Source organism: Cyprinodon variegatus, unplaced genomic scaffold (assembly GCF_000732505.1).
Source record: "Cyprinodon variegatus isolate N-32 unplaced genomic scaffold, C_variegatus-1.0 Scaffold256, whole genome shotgun sequence".
In the NCBI taxonomy this organism is placed as follows: domain Eukaryota; kingdom Metazoa; phylum Chordata; class Actinopteri; order Cyprinodontiformes; family Cyprinodontidae; genus Cyprinodon; species Cyprinodon variegatus.
In genome coordinates, this window is record NW_015150709.1 from 67,323 (window position 1) to 86,033 (window position 18,711).

General features: G+C 36.4%; 1 protein-coding gene across 3 annotated transcripts in view; it reads right to left on the reverse strand.

The window, feature by feature from the left end:
* The window catches only part of LOC107089566 (inhibitor of nuclear factor kappa-B kinase subunit alpha-like), a 23,538-nt gene extending 8,456 nt beyond the window's left edge, over positions 1-15,082 (reverse strand). For 2 of the 3 annotated variants that reach the window (XM_015382444.1, XM_015382443.1), the window contains exons 1-19: positions 14,945-15,082; positions 14,423-14,541; positions 12,086-12,180; positions 11,793-11,910; positions 10,016-10,085; positions 9,837-9,925; positions 9,649-9,738; positions 9,379-9,503; positions 7,502-7,609; positions 7,257-7,392; positions 4,792-4,989; positions 2,738-2,840; positions 2,510-2,633; positions 1,641-1,792; positions 1,492-1,553; positions 1,304-1,413; positions 1,094-1,143; positions 910-1,015; positions 604-751 (exon numbers count right to left, since the gene is read on the reverse strand). In XM_015382444.1, coding sequence (XP_015237930.1) covers positions 604-751; positions 910-1,015; positions 1,094-1,143; positions 1,304-1,413; positions 1,492-1,553; positions 1,641-1,792; positions 2,510-2,633; positions 2,738-2,840; positions 4,792-4,989; positions 7,257-7,392; positions 7,502-7,609; positions 9,379-9,503; positions 9,649-9,738; positions 9,837-9,925; positions 10,016-10,085; positions 11,793-11,910; positions 12,086-12,180; positions 14,423-14,527 — 1,989 coding nt within the window. In that variant the 5' untranslated portion in view covers positions 14,528-14,541; positions 14,945-15,082. Of the gene's footprint in view, positions 1-603; positions 752-893; positions 1,016-1,093; positions 1,144-1,303; positions 1,414-1,491; positions 1,554-1,640; positions 1,793-2,509; positions 2,634-2,737; positions 2,841-4,791; positions 4,990-7,256; positions 7,393-7,501; positions 7,610-9,378; positions 9,504-9,648; positions 9,739-9,836; positions 9,926-10,015; positions 10,086-11,792; positions 11,911-12,085; positions 12,181-14,422; positions 14,542-14,944 lie in introns of those variants that run through there. The other variant, XM_015382445.1, reaches the window with a different exon arrangement.
* Between the last annotated feature and the right edge of the window lie 3,629 nt (positions 15,083-18,711).

Below are 18,711 nucleotides of genomic sequence, written 5' to 3' on the forward strand. Positions count from 1 at the left end.
CCGTCAATCCCGGCGCATGCGCGCTTCATTTGCAGTCTGGACGCTGAGGGTAAACATCCTCTGACTGCAGCGGATGACGCATTAATCGCGCAACACAACTAATCGATGATGAAATTCGTTGCCAACGCTTTTAAAAGTCGATTTTTATCGATTCGTTGTTGCAGCCCTAATATGTATATATATATATATATATATATATATATATATATATATATATATATATGAAAATACCAGGTTACGACTCCTAATCATCTGAAGAAGCAAATATTTCCCTATTCTCCATTTTGTTTTTTCTTGTAATTAAATGCTAGACCTCTTCAGGACTGTAGAGGAACTGATCTCTCTTCACAGTCCTCTAATTTAGTTTTTGTGTTCCGACTTCAACAATTGCGCCACCCAGTGGCCAAGCATAGCTACTTCAGAGTATCTTTGTGCTGCAAAATTAAATTATTTTTTTCTGGAAAAAAAAAAAGATAAACAAAAACAGTCAAAAAAAGTAATTCTTTTAGATGTTCTACCTATCAAAGTAGTTCCCACCGGTCAGCTATTCAAACACAAAACTAAAGGATGAGCTTGATAATAAAAGCCTTGACTTTTACTCACACAGGCAATCTTGAGTAAATGCCAGAACTCTTTCTGTCTCTTGATCTGCATTTGCATCACTGTGTTGTCAGCGTCTTTGATGTTCTCCAGGGTTTTCTCTATCCGTGGAAAAAGGTCAATGATCTTCTGTTTGCTATTCAGGATTTTGCTGTAGGCAGAAACGACCGGATTAAATCAGAACTCTGTGGTTCTGAGTAAAACCGTGTTTTCCTATCAAAGACTTTATCCTTACAAACTGTTTATAATAACAAGAGGATGAATCAAAGAAAGATAATTTTCTGTAAACTTACAGGTCTGATGTCCTACCTCAGGTGGGTGTACAGATCTTTGAGAACCTTGTCTTGGTTCTGAACCGTCTGGATGATTGCCTTCACCATTTCAGAGCTGTCGCCGGTGCCATCAGAGTCAGCAGCTGAGGAACAAAACATTTGATTTAAACTAACTTTTTGATCTTTTTTGCATGATTTAAAAGACTAAAAATATGCCCCACCTTTGCATGTCCTCTTCAGCTGCACGTAGAGCTCGATTGCCTTCCCTTCTCTGGAATAAAATGCATTTACCACATTTAAATATCTAAAGATCCTTATTCTAGAGTTTTTATCTATTGAACCTTTAAACCGCGGCATGTTTAAAATGTATGCATCATCCCTCTGCCTCCTTCATTCCCTTACAGCAGCAGAAACGGTTCATTCACACTCACAGCAGCTCCATCTTGTCTCCTTGTCGCCGAGCATACGGGCTCCTCTGGAGCTCCACAATCTCAGAGTGCAGAGCCATGATCTCGTCATCCAAATGGCTCACTTCTGCCACCTGCAGAAGGCACCCACAAACAACAGTTTTTATTCACAAAAATATAAACTCAAGCAAAGGTTTTCCACCTGTTATTACCTGTGCAAAGGTAGCAGCTCTTTCTTCATTTTCCTGCCAGGCTTTCAGCATCTTTTCAGAAGCTTTAAACAAACAGTAGACACTTATCAATGCATAGGATTTAATTGTGTTGCAGGAATAAAACATTCCAGCTGCCATCCAACACTCACATATCCCATAGTGCATCTGGTCGCTGTATTTCTCTAGGTCATACTGGATGCTACTCTTAAAGAAATCCAGCTTGGCTCTGAGCTGCTGAGAGAAGCCGAACATGCTGTTCTTATACCTGGTCAGGTTGGTGTTGAAGCGCAGGAGGCTCAGCCTGCAGAACGAGGAGGAGAGCAGGACGAAGAAGGTTTGTTTAACAGAGAGGTTCAGCTGCTCAATCAACGTCTGCTGGAGTCAGTCCCATTTAAAACAACTACATTACTTCCTTTATGCTTACAAAATAGGTTTAAATTCTTCTGTTTTAATGGAACCCAAGGTCAACATCCTTGGGCTGTTAGCTTAAGATTGAATTTGTTTGAAAAAAGCTCTGTTAACCCAAGAACTACAGTCCAGTCTTCTCTTTACTATTTGCAACAGTAATAGGCCTTTACCGCTGCTTACAAGCAATGCAACAGTTGTAACTCTTCAACTAGAAATACTTAAACTGTTACACCACAGTTTATCCTTACAGTCAACTTTCTACCAATATGGTTAAATTTAGCATCATAGATCATCTGAACATCTATCTAGTCTTCTCCATGACTTCTTTGATGATTCATGCATTTAAATTTACTGAGAAGCAGAATTTTAGGTCTTCATTCAAACAAACAAAAACAAAAATCACTTTCTGAAATACATAAATGTGTAACAGCTCTGTACAAGTTTTTGTTTTTTTAGATACATAAACTAAAGCATTTGTGAGTTATAAAAATGCTTTATTGCATCTAACGACAAGCTGTTTCTCTGAAAAACCGAGTACGATGTTCTTCCTGGAAGTGGCTGATCTGATGACAAGCTAAAAAAAAAAAGTCAAAGGAAATGGGTGTCTCACATGGCAGCTCTCTGGCCTTGGAAGAGTCTGCTGTAGTCGTCTTTTAGACCACAGATGTAGTTCACTGCTTCCCCCCAAACTTTCTTTAACTCCATCAGAGGTAACGGCTTTTTCGAATCTTGTACTGTAAATTAAAAACGTGACATTTCTCAATTCTATTCATATAGGATTATTTATGGAGGGAAACCTCCTATGATAGAGATTTACTATAGCATGACAGCAGCTCACCGATGTTGTTGACTCGCTCAGGAAGGAGTCTGGCGTTCAAGCGACCAGAGTAGTTGGTGATGCTCTTGTCAAACAAGTAAACAATATACTCATCCCAGCCTCTCTATACAGGAAAAGAAAGAGTAATAAATAAAGGAATAAAGGAATCTTTAACAAACATTTTCATTTAAATTACACTCTGGGTTAAACAGAAGATGCATTTTGTTACTGTTAAAATATTTTCAATAATACATATTTTACCTATGTCTTTAGTTTTGTCTCTAGAATACATTACATATGATATATAATATCTAAATTTAGAAGAAAATTTGCTGAAACAGAACCAAAGCAAATCCTTAAGAATTCAATTAAATATCAGACTTAAAACCCATTTTGAGATCCTGAAGTGATTCAGAAGGGGGAATAATTAGGGGTGGGACAAAAATCATGTTTTAGTAAGTAATCAGATTTTAAAAACAACATTTGAATGGTTCTTGGTATGCTTACAACGAAAAATATATGTATATACATTTTTTCCCCCCATTTCTAAGATGCATTTGGTTTTTATACATTAAGTATATATATATATATATATATAAAACCCTGGTCTGGGTGGTGGGGGATATTTATTTTATTTATTCACCTAAACGTTTGAAATCTGTGCGGCTATTAATGAGAAGCAGCAGTTTTTACAAAAAACAAATCTGATTTAAGGGCTGAACATATTCTATCCATTTGGACCATATCCAATATAAAGTGTAACACTTTGCACTTTAAGTGAAATACACATTTTTACAATTGTATAAATCTCTCTAACAATATTTATCCATTCCTCATCTGTTGGTGGTTCAGGTTTAATTCATCTCCTCATTAGAGCCTTTTTACTTGCTGCCAGTGAGATGTTTAGAAGTTTAATGTCCAATGAGTCGAGTTTATCTGTTGATGCATTACTCAAATATAGGATCTATGACATATAATTATCAGAAGTAATAATTTTATTAAAGGGTGATGTAAGGGTGATATAATTATTGTGGCTCTAAACAACTTTTCTTTTGGTGTACTCGTAGGGGAAAAAAAATAACTTTTGGAATTTAAATATTACAGCCCACTGTTCTAAAACTGTAAAGCAGAATTGACAGAGCTTTGAGTCTATTTTTTTATTCTGATAATTATGAAAACCTTCAATGCTGATGTTGGAAAAATTTGGATTAAGACTGTTCCTTTATACATGTTTTACATCACTTTGGAGTTGTTAGGATATTTCAACAGCCTAGTGTCCCAGCTGTACCTGAATGCAGCATCAAGCTGTTGGAAATATTTTCAATCAGAGGATAAACTAAATCTGAACTGGTCAGATGCTTAAGGAAGCAAACTTGGACATTAGCTAATATTTCTGCAGCTCGGCTAAATTTATTGCATAGTGTGACTGGATGCAAATACAGTCAGCAGGACCTAAAGCAAACAGACTAGGTGTTCTTCAACACCTAGGAGCATAAACCCCCCTGCTTCCTCATCACAGTCTGGACTCTACTGGAAGAGCTGACAATACTTTATTGTTGTTGAAAGATGCCTTCGCTGATTTAGTTTTGGTTCGCTTCACCTTTCCTTCCCCACTGTAGCTTCCTGTGAAACCCTGATGTTTGAGAATGTGCTGTCTGCTTTGTTTCAATGCCTCTATTTAAAGCTATGCTACAGAATGCTAATAAAAAGCTAAAGACATTGAATTGAATTTCCCCAGAGGGTCAATAAAGGATATATTTCAATTCCTATTCTATTACTTTGCATCAAGAAGTTTATACTTCTCAGCAACTTTCTGAATATGTTCAGGCATAAATCTTTATTCATTTGGTACACATGCTTACCGAACCAAAGGAGATATACTGGATATTATTATTACAAATACAGGCGCTGGCACACCCCTAGCACTCATAACGGCAGCACAAAGTTTACAGGTTGCAAAAGGCTTTACAACGGGTATTCTTAAGAACCGTATCCTGCAGAGATGCCAATTCTAATCAGCCAGTGGTCAAAGGAAAAGCTAAAAACTCTATCCTGAAGAGGGAGTACTAACGTACCATGCCATCCAACGGGACACACTGGTTAGCGGGCTTCCTGGGGTCCAGAGAGACGCCCGTCTCCTGCAGCAGCTCCTGATTCACAACTTCAATCTTGGTTTCAGCCTCAATGCGCAGCTGCAGACTATGAAGACTCTCATCTGGACTTAGTTTGAAGGAAAGGACCTGAGCTGTGGTCATGTTTAGGATGTGAACAACCTGAAGACAAGAGAAAACGTCAAGAAAAAAAGGAACATTAAATTACATTTGTTATCAACAAACCAAAAGTTAGGAACCATCCAGAAGCTCTAAAGCTCTACAGAGTTCCTTTCCTAACATTAACAGGGAGAAGCTGGACAAAAATAGGAGTGATTCAAGAAGAAACAACTGCTGATCAAAAAGAACATAAAACATTCTCTATAATCCCATTTATGGAAAATATTCTGTAGCTCAAAAGATGGGACTTTTTTTAAAGGTCTGTATTCTTTAACATCCGGTATGAAACAGCATTTAGGAGACAGAAATTAGCACCAGCAGTAAAACATGGCGCTGGTAAAAGAATTAATCAGATTAATTGTGATTAATCAATTATGGAAATAATAGTCAACTAATTTAGTAATTGATTAACCATAAAGTGGAGTGTAGACTCTTAAATATGTCTTTAGCTGACAGATTGACCCACCTTGAGCAGAAATTATACCAAAATTGTAAAAGAAAATATGTCAACATTTTGCATTTCAAAGAAAGAAAAAAAAAAAGCTCTATCCAGAACTCTTCAAGTGGAAAAGTTTTAGTTTCACCTGGGTTAATTTTGTAAAACGTCTTCTTTAAAGAAAGTCTTTCAATCAGATTATTAATCCATTAATTGAAAATTGAAAATAATAATAATTCAAAATAATCATTAGTTGCAGCCTTAGCTAGTATGATGATTTGTATCCAGTTTGCTGCTTCATGACCTATATATCAAATGTGTTAGGATTATTTTTTGTCATTCATGTATGCGTTTGATTAATCTTGATATTACCTACCTGTTAAGTATAGTAGATGCATTACTTATTTTTCCTAGCCATGGTTTAAGAGTAAAAAAAACATAGCTGCAGGCACTCCTGCATGTGCCAGTGGCAAACTAAAGTCAGCCTAGGTAAATCTGCATTTTTTTGTTCATATTAAAAGGAGGAGATACAAGCAGCCCTTCCCAATAACAAACAAGCTAAAAAGAAAGAAGAAAGCGTTTGGAGGAAGTTTGTTTAGCATGCAGCCAAGTGGACGGCCTACATGGTCCCATCATCCAAAACTTGGCATTTGGTATTGTTGTGTTTTAACAGAACATTTAAAGCAGCTTACAGTTCTAGATGCAGTTTTTCTTTTTTCTATTTATATTAAGATTGATATTATGTTTTCCTGTTCATTTAGCAATCTTCCAAAAATCCATATATATATATATATATATATATATCAGGATTCGATGTGAACCATTGCCCGATCGCCCGGGGCAAGTCGTTTTTATTGTCGGGAGAGTACAAATTTCATTGCATTTGCCCGCTGGGCAAGTGCAATTATCGCAAAAAAAAAAATTATTTATCATTACAATTTATATTTTTTCAAGCATACAACAGCTTAAAGCAAAGTTTAGTTTGAAAAGAATGTGCAGGAAGGATTGAAAAGCATGTTAACACAGTAATGTAGGCTTGGGTTCATTATCTGACGCATGCATATACACACCAGGAACCTGTAAACTTACTGAATTACAAAAAAAAAAACATTTAATAAACAAACATGTTTCATTGATATATATACAAAAATTTATATTAGGAAAAATATTTATCAAACATTTTACTGGGCAAGTAAAAATAGTTTCTGGGCAAATGAAATGTGAAAGCCACTTGCTCAAAATGGGTTAGGGCAAATGTATATAATATATATATATATATATATATATATATATATATTAAAAAAATACCATAAAGTACATATACTAGCATGTTAGTTCTGATTGTTAAAAACCAAAGAAAACAAAACAAATTTTTTATACTGTTAATAAAGTATTCAGGTTAACATTAGAATCCATTATGCGATCATATAACGGGTCTCTTTGAACTGAGCTCTCAGGCTGATTATAAACTCTGGTTATTTCTCCAAAAAGGGCCAAGTTAATTAACATTATTCCCCTAATTTAACTCAATGTATCCTTTTTTGGACCTGATCTAAAACATAAGTTTAATGCAAACAAAAAATTAAAATGTTACTAACGTATTTCACATCCCTTATTGAAACAAAAAAGTAAATCTAATATAAAAAAACAATAATCATAAAACACTAAGAGTAAATAAGGGGAATATGCTTCTCAGCAGGGAGGGAGTTTGGCAAAATAGACAGTTTTATGATTTATGGCTGTGATGTTGCATATTTTAAGCTCCCTGTATGCTGTAAATATTTGACTTTATCATGGAATAACCTTCATGTAAGAAGCTCCTATGGGAACTCACATTCATATTCAGTAACTCGTCAAGCATCTCAAAGCACATGGGTTTCTTTGTGAGCCGCTGAACTGGGCCTCCTCTCTGCTCTTGATTCCACTTCAGCATAAACTGCAGGACGTTTTCCAGCGGTTCCACCAAAGTCCTGCATCACAAGGACAGAAATTAAGAGCTGACAATGACAAATTTGATCTAAAACTGTGAGGAAAAAAGCAGTACTAAAAAGTACCAGTGCTATTATTTTGCATGCAAACCTGCTGAGATTGTTTGGATGCGCCAGATGTGTTGAGAACTTGACTTCCCCATTTGAATCCTCCACTGCCATTATGTCTTTTGGACCTTTATTTTTCACTATGCCAGCCCTGCACAACAGAAACAAATCAGCACAGATCAAGTAGCTTCAACATAACTAATTTTAAATTATTTTCTATGAACCCACACATTTTGAGCCTGTTTTGTTTTAGCATATTTCCTGAATGATTTCATGTCTGTAACATCCCAAACATGTTTACTAACTTGGAGCCGATCCTGAGCTCCTCCATCACTCGCTCTGAACCACCTCATCAACATGATAAATGTATTGCTTATGATGGTTTTCTCCAACATAAGTTTGTCACAATGTTTTCCTCCTATATTACAATCGAGCCTCAGTAGCAGCGTGTTGGATTGACTATATAATATAGCGTAATAAGCCCTTCATTTTCCAGAGATAGAAGTGACTTATACGGAATGTGTTGCAGTTTTGACCAAACATGATGATCAGCATTTAGAACAAACATCTGCACTGGTCTAATATTTTCAAAGGGCAACAAATCAAATCTTTGCCAACCAAACACTTCATGAGGGGGAGTGACGGCCTAGTGGTTAGGGCATAGACCTTGGTTAGAGTCCCCACTCCCACTGACTGCCCTTAAACCCTTAAAGGGGAACGCCGTTTTTTTTAACATTTGGCCCTTGATTTTATGTTATTACATCATGTTCTACTCACCTATATAAGTTATGTGTCATTTGGAGCTGTTCTGAAGATATTCGGTTTTGTTATTTTAAAGTAACGTCTTCCTATGGGCAACAAGTTGAAGGCACAAACTAAACTGTTCATAATTTATCATTTATGGTACGCCAGCATTCATAACATGTAGGCGAACCACTGTCCCCCAGACATCCATGGTTATATTTTTTATATTTATGTTTTAAAAACAAAGCGGCGCATGTATGAGGTCATCTGCGCATGCGAACTGGAGTCGTAACAGAAAGCCCGGGCCACAGGCGGCTACGCTCTACTCCTTCTACTCGTTCGGCTAGCTAATCTGAACCGTTCAATTCCATTTCGAGAGCAAGATCATCTGTGGTAGTAGCACTAGACATCTTCCAGGCATGTGAGTAAAACTAGCAGCAGTTCAGTGGACAGGATAAATGAACGGTAGCCGGCGGATGACGTCATACACGCGACAATCCGTTTTTAAAAGATATAAATATAAAAAATATAACGGCGGATGTCTGGGGGACAGTGATTCGCCTACATGTTATGAATGCTGGCGTACCATAAAGAATAAATGATGAACAGTTTAGTTTGTGCCCATAGGAAGACGTTACTTGGATATAACAAAATAGAACATCTTCAGAACAGCTCCAACTGAGACAAGACTCATATGGGTGAGTAGAACATGATGTAATAATGTAAAATCAAGGGGCCAATGTAAAAAAAAAAAAAAGGTGACCCCTTTAATCCCCAAACTGCTCCCCGGGCGCCCCACAATGGCAGAGAGTTCATTTCGTTGCTCTGTACTTGTGACAGTTTAATGACAATAAAAAGCTGGAAAGAAAAAAGTAAAGCTTCTCTTTTTCCCTCCTTTTCCCTCAAGGTGGTCCTTTTTTTAACAGATAAACTAAATGAGGCCTGTTGAAAGCAAGATGGAGAGCTTCTTTGTTTCTGCAATTTTTGCTTATACTTGGGGTAAATTTGGGATGTTCAGAAGTTTGGTTTATCCCCTTCAAATTATCTTTTCAAATCTCCAAGAACGCTGGGAAAAGAGCAATCTGACATGACGTTCTCGGACAACTTTCTTAGAGCCTGTTCTTAAGGAGGCTGTAAATGAAAAATCCTTCCACATGTGGCCTAAGCTGATCTTACCACTGCACAGGTTGCCAGTTGTGCAGAAAAGGACGGAAACCACAGCAGCATTCGAAAACCATGGTGCCAAAGCTCCAGTAGTCTACAGCAACTGTGTATGGCTTGTTGTCAAACAGCTCAGGAGCCTGCAGAGAAACAGGAGCTGGATGTGATGACAAACACTTTATGGTTTGATTTATCATCTTTAAAGGAGAAATTAAAGAAAATGAGCATGAAACTTGTTTAGTTGACTAGATATTTCAAAGATGAGGACATTATTTTGGTCTCTACCAGATATTGAAGAGTTCCCACAAAGGAAGTGCACAGACTGCCCTGGTCCAGATCTTTGGCGTAACCCAAGTCAATGATTTTATGAATCACCTGAAAAGGAAATGGACAAAATAAAAAATAAAAATAAGTTGAAACCATTCAGATACGTGACGACAAAGACAACTCAATTCAGAAACGCAGAGCTGTACCTTTCCGTTGCAGTCTTGAAGCACTATGTTTTCAGGTTTAAGGTCCCTGTGTATGATCTTGTGTTCGTGCAGATATTGAATGCCATTTCCTGGAACAGACGTCAGTGATTAGATTAATTGAGGTGGTTTTAAAATGCTTTTATAAATTCAATGGATGCAAACAGAAATAGTGGACATACCAACATCATGGAGTAAAGAAAGCACTTCACTTTCTCTCAGACCGCAGCAGTTTTCAGGCTTACTCAGCACCTGTTGTCAGTTAAAATCACAACAACAAATATGTTAGAAAGATGCTTATTTTACAATGTGGAATAATACAAGTGCTTTAACGGATGTGTATTTATGGATTACCCTATCCTTTAACATTATACAAGTTGATTAACACACATCACCTTGTTTGCTTTGCAGATCCTGCAGAGCATAGTGTTCCTGAACATTCCTTATGAAAAATGTAATGCCTCAAATTGTTAAGGACACTTAATCCAAGTATATCCGTGTTCACTGTAATAAGCTCCTAACAAGTACAGCTGGAAGTGGGTATGGTGCTAGGAAGAGGGTGCAGCTTGCTTCCTAGCATAATTTAGCATAGAGACCTTCTGACGTTCCAATCTGCAGCTAGAAACTATACGGTTACCCACAATCCTTTGTGTTATAGACCGTATAGGCCTAGCCCACCTCATGGAGTCATGTGTTCCCCGTGTGACCTTTGTATGTTTTTTTTTTTAACGGAGAGCTTCAGCCATTCGCTTAATTTTTGTAACTTTTGGTTTTTTGTAGTTGTTCTCTGGGAGGCTGTAATTCCAAATTGACCAGCATTAACTATGTCTGCTGCGTAATGATGACTATAAGGCTGAAAGCTGACTGGATTCAGTCCAGAGCTCCTTTCCTACCTTGGATGAAGTTCTTACTTAAAAGGGAAGGGAAAGGAGCCGAGAGCCGTTTATCTTTGGGACAAATCGAGATCACTGATTGGTCAGCTGCTGACAAGCCTCTAAGATTGATTGACATGTGGCATCATGTAGATAAATCTGTACATTTTCCAAACTCTTTTATTACTCATCATTAAAGGGTGGGGAATAGACTAAACTGACTGGTTTCTTGACAAATAATGAGCCAAATCTGTTCAACTATATGTCTTATCTAATTTTGCTTATATTCAACATTTCAGACCAAGTTACTACCCTGTAAGCACAAGCATTTGTAAACAGAATTCTTTTAGCATGCAGGATATTTCCAATGCATAATAAACACTAATGAACAATATAAAGGTGTTCGCAGAATAATTTACATATCTTCATACTGTTTATTAGCCATCTATTCAAGAAGTCTTGTTTTAGTGGTACTGAACATTTTCCTTTTAAAAGGCCATAAAAAAATATAACTTGTTTGAGAGAACTGTGTTTCAAATTAACAAAAAGATATACCACAACTTTATTATTAGAGGTAAAATATGCCACTAGTTCATTGAGAAAGGTTTAAATCCACCAGAAAAGGAAGAAATTATATAATTAGCTAAATTTTTCACATCAGACCAGATGTAAGCACATTATGACAAGGATGTGCAATGTAAATTGTAAGTTTTAAAGTCTGTAGCATAGACAAAGAGAGAGGGCTCACTGTTACAATAGTTTATTTGTTATTTTTATTTGACAGTTCCGTACTATTTCTCCTCAATTAAACAGAGAAGGCTGTCTTTCACAGAGGACATTGAGCAGATAAAGAAAATGTGTGGAAGAATGATTTAAATCTGATAATAGTCCTAATAATCATGCTGATTATTTAAAATAAAATAATGATCAAAAACCGTGATCTATTTTAACTTTAAGGCATGATCCGCTTCGATGGAAAAATGTCTGGAAGTATTCCGCTGATTTTCTCAATTAAACGTCAGTTTGTGGTTAAACTGATGTAAACAACAAAAAAAACAACAACAAAAACAAAGTGTGCAAGTCTCACGTTTCTCAGGTCTCCCCTGGAGCAGTACTCCATGGCCAGGAGTGGAAGATCATTTAAGGCAATCGTCTTAATTTCCTCTGGGACCTCCTTTGCAGTCACGACATTAACATGCTCCAGCCTGAGTGAGAGGGACAAAAATTACAGACACCCTAAATCGTTTTATAACATCTGCAAAAAGAAATTTAGCTTCAAAACATCTTCAAGTTGTTTAAAATAACTTAAGTTATTTGAAAGACAGCAGAACTTCAGGTCAAGTACGTCAGAGGTGTGAAATTCAAAAATGGGGTACTTACTTTTTCATGATCTGTATTTCTCTGCACCATCTGTCCCTGTTCCTTGGTGTGAGGTCCAGACGACACATTTTCACTGCTATTTTTTCCTTTGATTGCTATACATATATAAAAACAGATTAGAGAGAAACAATGCATCACTTGAAAGAATCAGCAGAAGGTGCTACTAAGTGTTCAAAGGAAAAATAAAGCTGGGGGAAAAATAAAACAGTTTTGCTACTCTCTCTTTCCTTCTGTGTGCCGTCAAACTCACTTCTAGAATATTACTTCCATACAAAGATCCAGAGTGAGAGTGTCTTACTTTTGTTGAATGTAATGTGACCAAAATTTAGACCTTCTAAAATCAAAAAACTAAGTTTATGTAAAATTGAGATTATATTGAAAATAACTAACCATTCCTAGTGATATAGGGTGGTAAATAAATAACTGATTTAAAATTAACCGTTGATTAGATAAAATTTTGTTCCAGTGGATTATTCCATCACATCTGGTTTAACTGAAAAAGTGTTAATTACCGCCGTCCCTGCTCATTCTTTGTCGGAGCCTTACTGGAATTTGCAAGAGAAGTACTGATGGAGCTGAGGCATGAATCAATCCAGAGTACGGACCAGGGATTATTTACATTGTTTAAAAGCAACAAGGATGCAGAATGCACTTTATGCTGCTCCGTTTCTAAAATTCTAAATAAATCAATGAAAGCTGTAATATCGTTATGAATTTTATTTGAGAAACAACAGCAAATAACAGAAGTAGCAAAGTTGTACTCCACCTAGGCCTATGAAAACCTCATTCACTGAAAAAAAAAATGCCTCTGTGTTATAGATTCTGAAAGGCCTTGCATCAAAAAATACTGCAAGCGGATAGAGGGTAGTGGCTAAAGGAAGCGAGGTAGGAGGGCAAAATAGGTTTAGCGCCACCGCAGCACGGGATTCAGAATTACTTTCAGGAGCAAATGGATAAAAATAGACCGGAGGAAAAAAAAAACATGAATCGATACACTTGCAGACATGTCGATGCATCGGATCGTCAGCTGTAGGATCAATGCATCGATACAACATGATTATTCTTTAAACCCCTACTAATTTTATACTATAGAATGTTACAAATGGCTTGTTCAAGTAACATTCCTAAAACAGGGACGAAAAATCAACAAGAAAAGGTATGAAAACAACGGACCCATGTAAAACAGCCAATGAGTTAAAAAAAAGCTTTAAACGGAAGCAGATTGTTTCTATCAGTATAAAAAATATCTGAGATTTTAGATGTCGGCAGATAAAATCCGATATAAGTTTTAAACTAATACAGTGGAAACCGCTTATCGTGGTCACGGATATAGTAATCAACCCCTTATAGTGTTCAAAACGCTTGGGACAGAATCATTTCTATACAAATGCTGTTAAATAATTTGTTTATAGTAATCAAAAAATCTGCTTATAGTGTTCATTTTTGGCCATTTTCTGAACATAAACATGTGCAAAAATAATTAATAAGTGGATCAAAAGTGATGTCAGAGCCCGTGACGGATGAGGAGCGCTTTGGTGCGGGTACCAGTGCTGCGCGCAGCGAGGAGGAGGATGAAGAAGTAGAGACTGTTGTCTCTTCGAGAGCTGAGATGAGGAATGCAGTTTGCATTTTAAAGACTGGTCTCCTGCCTGTTGGTTTCAAAAACTTTGACCTTTTAAATCGTTTTAAAGAAGAAGTGAACTCGGTGTATGACAACACTCTGATCCAGGGAACCATGGATTAATATGTGAAGTGATTACTTAATGCTGCGCAGCAGATCTGCAACATAAAACAGACGTAGGCTAGCTTTAATTTTCTATAGCCTATGCAGTTATCTTCTATGTTGTTGTTCTATGAAAACGTTTGTTTCAAACGTCAGACTTGTAAAAAAAAATGCACCGGTGGCAGCAGGCTACCAGAGTTATGTCTGCGCACAGCAGTATACTGTAATTAAACTTGCATGGTACTGGAATAAAATTCAGTAAATGTGGAAGCTATCCGTTTCATTTAATTTTTCTCATTGAAAAACCACACAAATGTCATTTGTGTAGTTTTTTTGTGTGCAATAAAAAATAAGTGAAATAGTGTTCAAACTGGCTCTGGACCAATGTGATCACTAAAGGTATTGGACCAATATCCCTACTTTCAATAGTTCAACTCAAAAATTATGTTTATTTTATAGTTGTTTTTTTAAGTTTTCGTTTTGTTTGTTTGTTTGCTTTAAAATATGTTAGCATTTTGTAAAAGAGACACAATATAAAGGACAATGGGAAGGAAAATTATGAGGTAATGAAACAGGGATCAGTGATGGTGACGACTTCCTGTGACGACACTCACGCAGTTCTGGAGGAGGTAAACATGGGCAAAGCCTCCTATCCCCAGCCTTTCCTTCAGCTCCCAGTCCCCGAAGGTCTGGGTCTGCCTGAAGGGAGCCTTCTCCATTGTTGAAAGGAGTGCTGCAACAAAACGTAAAAACAACACAGGAGCCACAACGATAAAAAAAATAACTCTAAGAATATGATGCGACAGTCTGTCAAATTACATCTAGCTAAACAAAGCTACCAAAAACAAGGACAGGGCTACACCGTGAAACGTTTTTCCTCCCATACCAACATTTTATCTTATTAAAGCCACTCGGTTATGTAGCACCAGTTATACCTCTAGATTTGATAAAAAAAAGGAATAAAGAAATGTTTCTTGACATTAGCTGACCAGCGAGCTAACTAGCAATTCCATTGACCAGGAAATAGCCGGTGCCCATCTCTAGCTTCTTAGAAGCGAAAGCACCGAGGCCTGTGAAAATCGATTTAATAAATGTTACGTAGTTAGAAAAATACAAAACGTCGCTTTGAGACTCACCTCGCTTTCCTAGGAAAGTGTCATGGGTCCGTTGGGAGAATAGTTTTATATATCTGGCTGTTTTCAGGTGGCAGCAGCAATACAGCGCTCTGATTGTGGACTTTCCCAACACAGACCTTCGGCTGTACTACAAGAAAACCAACCCGTGGTGCGTTCAAAGACACCACGGACAGAGTGCTTAAAAGTAGGTCCTGAATATTTATCTCATTTTTCTTCTCTTTTATAATAGATTACAAAATGAGCAGTAAAGGCGCTTTTAGGACTCTCTTCATTTTATTTAGTTTTTTATTTATTTACATATGGTTCAGATCAGATATCAGATAAACTGTAAAGTGGGCTGTTAATTTTGATTCTTTTAAATATTTTAATCCTAGAATTTAGCAAATTATCTTCTTTTGGGTTAGTGATAGCCCAAATAAAACAAAATTAGGAAATGTTTTATATATATATATATATATATATATATATATATATATATATATATATATATTCAGTTTTCTCTGTTAGTTGAGCGTGGGAGATATTGTACCATAATTGCACCATTCTCTTACTAAGGGTAAAATATGATCTAATCAAAGAAGAATTTATTTCATAAGCGTATATCAAAAATATTCAACTAATACCAGTTTATTTTTTCATCATGAAATTAACTCTCATACATCCATCCATTTTCTGGCACGCTTTATCCCGAGTAGGGTCGCGAGGGGTGCTGGTGCCTATGTCCAGCTGTCTATGGGCGAGAGGCAGGGTCCACCCTGGACAGGTTGCCAGTCTATCGCAGCGCAACACAGAGACAAAAAGGACAAACAACCATTCATGCACACACTCACACCTAAGGAGAATTTAGAGAAGCCAATTAACCTAAAAGTCATGTTTTTGGACTGTGGGAGGAAGCCAGAGTACCCAGAGAAAACCCATACATGCTCAGGGAGAACATGCAAACTCCATGCAGAAAGATCCCATACACTGTGTGTTGAAGTAAATGAAGAGAATGAAACTGACCCATTCTTTTTTCTCAGCTACAGACATATGTTTTGTATATTTTTTAGAGCACAGAACTCTGCTGGATCAACAGAATCTGGGATTCCTCAGAACTGCATGGTCACATTTTCCACTGCAATAGATTTACAGTAAATAACTAAAAAAATTAATAAGTTGTATCTTGTTTTGGCTCTTGAGACCGTTGTTTTGTAATTCTCTCGGCAACATAAGAGAGGAGGGAGAAGGGGAGATGAAATGTAGTACAGGATTCTGACTCTGGTCTCACCAATTCTTTTCTTTATGCAGGTTCCTGTCAGTTTGTGGATGATCTGTCAAATCATCCCTTTACTATCTTATTACTGGGAGTTGAATGTTTAACTTTTATTTATTGAGAACAAGAGACAGGTCATCTTGTTTAAATTTATTGACATAAGGAGATTCCTTGCATCATTTAAAAATTTTTTACACACTTGGTAATAAAGGATCTTCATCCAAAACCTCACAGTCAATTAAACTGTAATAAAATCCTGCTTTTTTAAGTTGAGATATTTGTCAAAAACCAAGTCTATTGTGTACACAAGCTATTTAAAAACTGTACTTCCTAGTCATTATTATTTCATAAAAGTGTATTGTTCTCCCTTTTTTTACATTTGAAAAACGTATTTATGGGTTCATCTTTAGTAGAACTGATAACTGCGACAGCGTCTTCAAAGGTCTGCCTAAAAATGCATCAGACATCTGCAGTTGGTCCAGAACGCTGCTGCCTGCATCCTCACTTTTTCGTTCTTTCATACGTATGTCCGTTTTTTTTATAAGTATCTTAGGATTTTAATTTTTTATTTTATTCTCTTTGATTTTTCATGTTCATCCATCTATCCATCTTCCCCCATTTATTCTGCAGGGTCGCAGTGAGACCAGTGCCTATCTCCGTCATTCTATGGGCGAGAGGTGGGGTACACCCAGGATGGCTCGCCAGTATGTCACAGAACCAAGATGCCAAATAACCTAAGAGTCATGTCTTTGAGCTGTGGGTGGAAGCCGGAGTACCCGGAGAGAACCCACGCATACACAGGGAGAAAATGCAAACACAATGCAGAAAAATCCTGGGCTGGGAATTGAACCCAGAACCTTTTTGCCGCAAGGCAGCTTTTCAAATTCATTATTAATTTAATTACCTTTATGTATTGTAATTCCACTGTGGTTTTCTCTGTGTGTTTTTTCATATATTTTGAACTGTGCAATTTGAATAAACTTGCTTTGCTTTGTCTCATTAGAACTAGCCTGACTGCAGTAGTTTGGCTATATTTGCCAAAGTAATTTATCTTATCTTAAAGTAATTTTGTTTTTTTCTATCTATTACTATTTTTAATAATATTTCTGTATGGATACATCCCCAATGATTGTCTCTTTCTAATATGTTGAATGGGTGCTTTGGGTGGTTCCAAAACGAGGAGTGCATGGGCGGTTCGAGACAGGGGCCTCAGTTCTATAGAGGCCAGGGCCCCTTATGGCCCTGAAGTGAATAGATTACACTAAATAAATTCATGATTAATAAATGATATGTGCTTGTACAGAAACTGTAAATGAAAGATCTCTTGGACCAGTTTTATTTGAACGACGATGGAAAATTTAAGCTGTTGCATTTTTAGCTTAAACCATATTCAGATATGATATCACTGTTTATCATCTGCTCTATGTGAGGTTTCCAGATAGATTTTTGGTTCACTTAATATTTCAAATAATGAACCTTTGCTCTGTTTTTTATTTCCTTTTTTTTTTTTTTTTGCCCCCATAAAAAAAACACTGGTCTCACCTTGAGGACTGCTTTCACTTTGCTCTTCAGGCTGCGTCTTTTTTAAAAATCAATCAAACACTCCCTGCCCTTTACACCTGTGTGAGTATTTCACTCTTTCACAATTCTCTTTACTCCCAGTTAAATTGTTTTGTTTAACATTTAGGGACTTTTTTTTTCTTTGTTCAGGTTTAACTTTTCTTTACCCTGCATTTATTATTGAATTATTTTTTTATTACAGTGTACAGTCAGATATGCTGTTTTTTAAATGATAAAAGTGTCTTAACCTGTTGTAAATGACAACAGGAATGAGACTTTATTTTATCTTTTACACCAAAACGAATCATTTTAAGCCTTCAACCGATTTTCTGCTTCATGATTCAAAACATTTTCCAAAACTATCTTATTTTTGAAGATCTAATAGTTTCTATTTTATTCTACTAAAAAGAATGCAACTTGTGGGTTTGTCAAATCAGACATGACATCTAAAAAGCAGATCTTTAGAGTATATTTCTTTCAATTTCATTTGTTCTGTTGTGACAGGGAAGAGAAACATTGATTTAATTTAAATTATCTACAGCCAAGGGTCATTTATACTCTGCATGGTGTTAGTGGATTAAAAAGCAAAATACAGTTGGTAAAATGTTAAATCAATGGTTAATTAAATAAGAATAAATCATGTTATTAAAACATAAGTCAATTTAACTTCTACTGTATACTTTAAGCATCAGTATTTTCTTTCTATTTTGGTAAATAACAAAAAAAGAAAAATATCAAAAACCTAAATGTTTCTTTACTTTAAAAAAAATCCAGAACAGGTCATTTATAAAAGCGAACTCCTTTCTCACCTTGTATTTCAGAAATAAATAGGGTTTAAAGTTCCACACAGTAAGGTCAAGACACAGCCAACCTTTACAAACACTTTTATTTTTATCCTCGAGAATTTCCCAAAAAAATGAGAAGCTCACAAACAACATTTCCTTGGTGAGACCGA